Source organism: Choloepus didactylus, chromosome 21 (genome assembly GCF_015220235.1).
Source record: "Choloepus didactylus isolate mChoDid1 chromosome 21, mChoDid1.pri, whole genome shotgun sequence".
Taxonomy (NCBI): domain Eukaryota; kingdom Metazoa; phylum Chordata; class Mammalia; order Pilosa; family Megalonychidae; genus Choloepus; species Choloepus didactylus.
This window is the reverse complement of record NC_051327.1, coordinates 2,089,143-2,097,786: the sequence shown is the minus strand read 5'-3', so window position 1 is coordinate 2,097,786 and position 8,644 is coordinate 2,089,143. Positions and strand designations below refer to the sequence as shown.

General features: G+C 38.5%; 1 protein-coding gene across 1 annotated transcript; it reads left to right on the top strand.

The window, feature by feature from the left end:
• The first annotated feature begins 5,792 nt into the window (after positions 1–5,792).
• On the top strand, positions 5,793–8,180 carry LOC119517764 (M-phase phosphoprotein 9-like). Its single transcript, XM_037814742.1, has one exon. The coding sequence runs from the start codon at positions 5,793–5,795 to the stop codon at positions 8,043–8,045; it is 2,253 nt and encodes a 750-aa protein (XP_037670670.1). The 3' UTR covers positions 8,046–8,180.
• Positions 8,181–8,644: the final 464 nt, after the last annotated feature.

Here is an 8,644-nt window from a genome sequence, read left to right as displayed (position 1 = left end):
CCCCAATTAAAAGATATAGATTCGCAGAATGGATCAAAAAAAATGAACCATCAATATGTTGCATACAAGAGACTCATCTTAGACACAGGGACACAAAGAAACTGAAAGTGAAAGGATGGAAATAATATTTCATGCAAGCTACAGCCAAAAGAAAGCAGGTGTAGCAATATTAATCTCAGATAAAATAGACTTCAAATGCAGGGATGTTTTGAGAGACAAAGAAGGCCACTACGTACTAATAAAAGGGGCAATTCAGCAAGAAGAAATAACAGTCGTAAATGTCTATGCACCCAATCAAGGTGCCACAAAATACATGAGAGAAACACTGGCAAAACTAAAGGAAGCAATTGATGTTTCCACAATAATTGTGGGAGACTTCAACACATCACTCTCTCCTATAGATAGATCAACCAGACAGAAGACCAATAAGGAAATTGAAAACCTAAACAATCTGATAAATGAATTAGATTTAACAGACATATACAGGACATTACATACCAAATCACTACTACTAACTGTAGTATATAGTTTGTAATAGGTATATATTTCTTCCCTATATACTCCTCTATTATTAACTTCTAATTGTATTGTCATACATTTGTTCTGGTTCATGGAAGAGATTTCTAATATTTGTACAGTTAATCATGGACATTGCCCACCATAGGATTCAGTTTTATACATTCCCATCTTTTGATCTCCAACTTTCCTTCTGGTGACATATATGACTCTGAGTTTTCCCTTTCCACCTCATTCATGCACCATTTGGCACTGTTAGTTATTCTCACATCTTGCTACCAACACCTCTGTTCATTTCCAAACATTTAAATTCATCCTAGTTGAACATTCTGCTCATACTTAAGCAACCGCTCTCCATTCTTAAGCCTCATCCTATAGCTTGGTACCTTATATTTCATGTCTATGAGTTTACATATTATAATTAGTTCCTATCAGTGAGACCCTGCAATATTTGTCCTTATGTGTCTGGCTTATTTCACTCAGTATATTGCCCTCGAGGTTTTGTCATCAACCCATTTTTTTTCAATATGGTTTTGTTCACAAACCGTACATTTCATCCTAAGTAAATAATCGATGGTTCTCTGTATGGTCATATATTTATGTGTTCACCACCTTCACCACTATCTATATAAGGGCATCTACATTTCTTCCACAAGGCAGGAGGGAGAGTCAAAGAAGGTAGAGAGGCAAAAGAAAGAGGAAGAAAAATGACAGCTAGGAAGCAGCAAAAGGAAAAATATCCTTAAATCAAAGCAGAGTAAAGAGTCAGATAACACCACCGATGTCAATTGTCTAACATGCCTCCCCTATCCCCCCCTCTTATCTGCATTTACCTTGGTATATTGCCTTTGTTACATTAAAGGAAGCATAATACAATGATTCTGTTAGTTACAGTCTCTAGTTTACGTTGATTGCATCCCTCCCCCAATGCCTCTCCATTTCTAACACCTTGCAAGGTTGACATTTGCTTGTTCTCCCTCGTAAAAGAACATATTTGTACATTTTATCACAATTGTTGAACACTCTAGATTTCACCAAGTTACACAGTCCCAGTCTTTATCTTTCCTCCTTTCTTCTGGTGTCTCACATGCTCCCAACCTTCCTTTCTCACCATATTCATAGTTATCTTTGTTCAGTGTACTTACATTGCTGTGTTACTATCTCCCAAAATTGTGTTCCAAACCACGTACTCCTGTCTTCTCCTATCACTCTGTAGTGCTCCCTTTAGTATTTCCTGTAGGGCAGGTGTCTTGTTCACAAAGTCTCTCATTGTCTGTTTGTCAGAAAATATTTTGAGCTCTCCCTCATATTTGAAGGACAGCTTTGCTGGATATGGGATTCTTGATTGGCAGTTTTCCTCTTTCAGTATCTTAAATATATCACACCACTTCCTTCTTGCCTCCATGGTTTCTGCTGAGAAATCCGCACATAGTCTTATTAAGCTTCCTTTGTATGTGATGGATTGCTTTTTTCTTGCTGCTTTCAGGATTCTTTCTTTGTCTTTGACATTTGATAATCTGATTATTAAGTGTCTTGGCGTAGGCCTATTCAGATCTATGCTGTTTGGAGTACGTTGCGCTTCTTGGATCTGTAATTTTATGTCTTTCATAAGAGACGGGAAATTTTCATTAATTATTTCCTCTATTATTGCTTCTGCCCCTTTTCCCTTCTCTTCTCCTTCTGGGACACCAATGATATGTACATTCTTGTACTTTGTTTCATCTTTAAGTTCCCAGAGACGTTACTCATATTTTTTCATTCTTTTCTCCATCTGCTCCTTTGTATGTAGGCTTTCAGGTGTTTTGTTCTCCAGTTCCTGAGTGTTTTCTTCTGCCTCTTGAGATCTGCTGTTGTATGTTTCCATTGTGTCTTTTGTCTCTTGTGTTGTGCCTGTCATTTCCATAGATTCTACTAGTTGTTTTTTTGAACTTTTGATTTCTGCCTTATGTATGCCCAGCGTTCTCTTTACAGCCTCTATCTGTTTTGCGATATCTTCTCTAAACTTTTTGAATTGATTTAGCATTAGTTGTTTAAATTCCTGTATCTCAGTTGAAGTGTGCGTTTGTTCCTTTGACTGGGCCACAACTTTGTTTTTCTTAGTGTAGATTGTAATTTTCTGTTGTCTAGGCATGGTTTCCTTGGTTACCCCAATCAGGTTTTCCCAGACCAGAACAGGCTCAGGTCCCAGAGGGAAGAAATATTCAGTATCTGGTTTACCTGAGGGTGTGTCTTAGAAAATTGATTCCTGTGATGCCTCAGGTCACTGTGCTTTTCTGCCCAGCAGGTGGCACCTGTCAGCCTGTAATTCTTGACTGGTGTGAGGAGGTATGGCCGTGTTCCCCCAGGCTCTGGGGTCTGGTTCTGAATGGAAAGGGCCCCACCCCTTTCCTCTTGGAGAAGATAGACCCCCTAGGGGGAGGTCATTAGCATTTCAATGGTCTCTGTCTCTACTTGTGCTATCTCCACCCTTCTTTGAGTCATAGCACTGGGAACTGTAATGGCTGGGGCTTTCTCCACTGAGCCAAAAAAGAAACAGATAGTCCCCTTCAGACCTAGTCCAAGGTGACCCTCCGGCTCTCCAAAGTCAGTCGTCACCCAAAGCCTCTGTCTGTTTTTTGGGGATTCATACCTGTAGTGAGCAGTTCACACTCGCTACTTAAAACCCCAGTTGGAGTTCAGCTGAGCTATATTCACTTGCTGGGAGACAGCTTCTCTCTGGCTCCACGAGGCTTTGCAGCTTGGGCTATGGGGGAGGGGACCTCACAAGTTGGATCTGCAGGTTTTACTTACAGATTTTATGCTGTGTTCTCAGGCATTCCTCCCAATTCAGGTTGATGTATGATGAGTGGATGGTCTCGTTTGGCCCCCTGCAGTTATTCTGGATTATTTACTAGTTGTTTCTGGTTTTTTTCAGTTGTTCCAGGGGGACTACTTAGCTTCCACTCCTCTCTATGCTGCCATCTTCCCCGTCTCTGACAACTGATTTTTGACAAGGTGGCCAAGTCCACTAAACTGGTGCTTGGAAAACTGGATATCCATATCAAAAGAATGAAAGAGGATTCCTACCTTACACCTTACACAAAAATTAACTCAAATGGATCAAAGACCTAAACATTAGAGCTAAGACCATAAAACTCTTAGAAGAAAATGTGGGGAAATATCTTAAGGATCACATGGTGGGAGGTGGTTTCCAAGACTTACACCCAAAGCGCGCACAATGAAAGAAGATACAGATAAACGGGATATCCTCACAATTGAATACTTTTGTGTGTAAAGTAAAAAGTCAGCCTACTAAATGGGAGACAATGTTCTGAAACCACATATCCAGTAAGGGTTTAATATCCAGAATGCTGTATATAAAGAGATCCTACAACTCAACAACAAAAAGACAAACAACCCAATTAAAAAATGGACAAAAGATATGGATAGACACTTTTCCAAAGAGGAAATACAAATGGCTCAAAAGAATATGAAAAGATGCTCAACTTCACTAGATATTAGGGAAATGGAAATCAAAAGCACAATGAAATATCATCTCACACTACTAGAATGTTCATTATAAAAAAAACAAAAAACAAAAAAAACCACAGAACAGAAAACTACAAGTGCCAGAGAGGATGTGGAGAAATAGTTACATTTATTCACTGCTGGTGGGAATGTAGAATGGTGCAGTCACTCTGGAAGGGAACTTGGCAGTTCCTAAGGAAGGTAAATATAGAATTGCCATATGATCCAGCAATTCCCTTACTAGGTTATACTCGCAAGAAATTAAAGCAGGGACATGAACAGACATTTGCACACCAACGTTTATAGTGGCATTATTCATGATTACCAATAAATGGAAACAACCCAAATGTTCATTAACTGACAAGTGGATAAACAAATTGTGGCATATAAATACATTGGAATATTATACAGTTGTAAGATGGGATAAATTCATGACGCATGCAACAATGTGGATGAACTTCAGGACATTATGTTGAGCAAAATAAACCAGAAACAAAAGGACAAACACTGTATGGTCTCACTATTTTTTTTTAAACTCAATTTTATTGAGATACATTCACAGACCACACAACCATCCACGGCGCACAATCAATTGATCCCACACCACACAGTGGTGTATTCATCACCACAATCAATCTCCGAACATCTTCATTACCACACACAAAAAAGAATAAGAATAAAAGTTAAAGTAAAAAAGAACATCCAAAACATCCCACACCCCACATCCCTCCCCACCATTCACCTACTCTTCATCCCCATACCCCCACCCATTCACCCATACACAGTACAAAGAGAGTGGGAGCCACAAAGTCCTCAGAATCACACAGTCACACAGTGTAATATATACAGTTATATAATCATTTTCATGAATAAAAACCACTGAGCTGTAGTCCAACAACCCCAGGCATTCCCTTCTAGCCACTCCAACACACTAAAAACCAAAAAGGGACATCTATATAATGCATAAGAATAACCTCCAGAATGACCTCTCAACCTCTCAGCCACTGAAACTTTATTTTATTTCAATTCTCTTCCCCCTTTTGATCCAAGAAAGCTTTCTCAATTCCATGATGCCAGAGCTAAGCTCATCCCCGCAAGTCATGTTTCATGTTGCCAGGGAGAGTTACACCACTGGGAGTCATGTGCACATAGGGGGGTGGGCAATGAATTTACCTGCAGAGTTGGCTTAGAGAGAGAGAGAAGCCACATCTGAGCAACAAAAGAGGTTCTCTGGGGGTGACTCTTAGGCACAATTTTAAGTAGGCTTAGCCTCTCCTTTTTTTATTTATAATGGTAAAAATGTATTTTATTTTTTTAATACAATAACTTCCAGCAATATACTAGAGTGAGTTCCAAGAGAGATTAAAGAAAATACAAGCATTTTACAATAAGCTTTCATTTGCCTTTTCAAGCGATTCTAAAGAAAATATTCCAATTCGTTATGGCTTGGGGAATTGAACATTTTTTCCATGATAAAAATATAATTATGGTGACCCCAATCTTGATTAGTTGTAAAGGGTAGAATAAAAAAGGCCTATATAGCTCCCTGGAGTTTAACGGTCGCGAGAAGCCACTCGCCCGAGCCTGACATCCGCAGCGGGGGCGGCTGCCAGAGTCTTGGAAGCCTAGGATATTTTACAGTTCTGAATGTTAGCAACTGAAAATGCCTGTAGACGATGAAGCATCTGAAGATGACTCAGATTCAATTTCATCAAACAGTGAAAGAACCTATATTTTCAAATAAGACAGTCTAAGAATTTCTGTACACTATGGAAGATTTTGACTTGGTGAAAACCTTACAGAAAACTTCATCTTCTATAGAATCTGATGTCAAAAATTTCCCCCATTCTCTTGGACTGAACTTAAGTACTAATAGAAGTAGTCATCACCTTAGTACAAATGGGGTATCCTCTTTCTCAGGGAAGACCAGATCATCTGTAATTCAAGGTACAGTTGAAGTTCTAACCTCTTTAATGCAAGAGCTACAAAACAGTGGAAAGAGCGATTCAGAACTTTGGAAAAACTGTGAGACCAGGTGGTTACAATTATTCAATTTGGTGGAAAAACAATGCCAAGAACAAATAGCTGCCCAGCAGGAACAGTTCCACAACCAAATTCAACGTATACAGGAGGAGATAAAAAATTTAGTAAAGTTACAAACCAATACTGCTTCTTGGGCTCCCTATGATAGAAGCTCTTCAAGCCAACAAATATTTTCAGAACGTCAAATGGGTTTTTTTTCTGAAAACAGTGACAGAAATGAATCTGTTGTCAATTATCTTAAGTCTAAAGAACCTGAAATGCAGCAAGACACATCACCATCACAAGCAGACTGCAACATGGATAGTAGTTCAGTGAGCAGTGGGTATGGTACCCTTTGCATCTCAGAATTAAATACCTACAAACCTAAAGACTCTAAAGAGTTCATGGAGCATAAAGAGGTTTCTAAAGAACAGTACGTAGTCCCTATGGTGCAGATGGATTCACTTATAGACGGTGTAAAAAATAAGAGCTTTTATATAAAGACTACTGAAGATTTTAATGCATCTTTAAAAGAAGATATTTCTATTTTTCCTGGTGAATCTGAACATCATTTTCTTGGTGAAAATAAGATTTCTGAAGTATACAGTGGAAAAACAAATAGTAAATCTATAACATCATGGGCACAAAAGCTGAAACAGAACCAGCCAAAGAGAGCACACGTAGAAGAGGGACGTTCACAATCTCTGCAAGGAAGGGAACAACCGAAGAAATCACCAACTGAGAAATCTGATTTCACTGCAGCTACTCATCCTCCTGCTTTTTACCTCAGTAAACCAAATGAAAGTCCAAATTCTTGGATATCTGATTCAGCAACAGGACTGACTTACTGGAAGCTAGAGGAGAAGGACATGTATCACTCTTTGCCTGAGACTTTAGAGAAGACAATTGTACCATCCTCCTCTGTGAATGTGTCACCGAGCCAGTCTAATACTAGTAATCAAATGAAGCTACCGTCACTGAAGGATATTTATCATAAAAAACAAAGGGAAAACAAGCAGTTACCTGAGAGGAATCTCATTTATGCTTCCAACCCAAATCATCCACCAGAGGTACTGACTCTAGATCCAACATTACATTTGAAGCCAAATCAGCAGATTTCAGGGATTCAACCACATGGCATTTTGAATACGCTTGATGACAGAATTTCCTTTTCAGCAGACTCTGTTGTAGAACCTAGTGTGTCTAGTCACTCTGACATAGACTCATTTTCACAAGCAAGTAATATCACTTCTCAGTTATCTGGATTCCCCAAATATCCTTCAAACCCAAAAGCAGTGGACTCTTGGAAAAATCATGGATTCCAAAGTGAAAGTAGGACCAGTTCGACATTCCCTTCAGTATATACTATTACTAGTAACGATATCTCAGTCAACTCTATAGATGAAGAAAACACTGTCATGGTAACTCCAGCCTCAGTCAGTCAATCTCAGCTTCCAGGTACAGCCAACAGTGTCCCAGAATGCATTTCATTGACTTCCTTGGAAGATCCTGTGATATTGTCTAAGATTAGGCAGAACCTGAAGGAAAAGCATGCTCGACATGTAGCAGATCTTCGAGCTTATTATGAATCAGAAATAAACAGCTTGAAACAGAAGCTGGAAGCAAAAGAAATTTCTGCTGTGGAAGATTGGAAAAGAACCAATCAGATTCTTGTAGACAGATGTGGCCAATTAGATGGTGCTCTAAATGAAGCTAACAGTTGCTTGAGAACACTTGAAAATAAGAATAACTTACTGGAAATTGAAGTGAATGATTTGAAAGAACGCTTTAGTGCAGCCAGCAGTGCCTCCAAAATTCTGCAGGAACGAATTGAGGAAATGAGAACAAATAATAAAGAAAAAGACAATACCATCATTCGACTAAAATCTAGACTGCAGGATTTAGAAGAAGCATTTGAGAATGCTTACACACTCTCAGATGATAAAGAAGCTAGACTAAAACAAGAAAACAGAATGTTTCAAGATGTAAGTGACAAATAATGGTACCATAATGACATGGTTCCCTAAAAGTGATTTGTTCATTGCACTCTTAAAAGCAATTATGGCTTTTTTTAAACCTTCAGTTTTACATGACTTTGCTATAGCTGCAAATAGGTACACTCTTGATCTAGGAGTCAGTTGGGTCTGATCTTGAAATAGGAAGTTAGGGCTGTGGTGTTACTCACACGTACCTTTCTCTCTAGTAGGTCAACTTTTGAGCTGTCTTAAGTTACCATCTGTGTGTCTGGTAGGGTAAAATGCTATGAACCAGATTTAGAGCAGGTTTCATGGAGCTTTTTCACTTTAATTTAGTTTTCCTTAAAATTTGGATTTGTATGACATTGAAACTGGATTAGGTTTCAAATTGTTTATTTTTTTCTAAGTTTATCTTAATATCCTTTGTCATGGTACATAATCTGAAAAAGTATTTAGGCTGTTGAAATTTTCTTCTAATAGATTTGATTCTTTTTTTGTTGCTTTCTTTAAAAATTATTTCCATGAACGTAATGCATGTAGCTGGTTTAAATACTCATATCTCAGATGAAGAGCAGTCTCCTTTACCATGTATTCCTACCTTGATTTCCCCTTTCCTAGAGGTC

Excerpts from the sequence above, each read along its gene's own strand:
- LOC119517764 (XM_037814742.1), top strand. The coding sequence starts at position 5,793 with ATGGAAGATTTTGACTTGGTGAAAACCTTACAGAAAACTTCATCTTCT.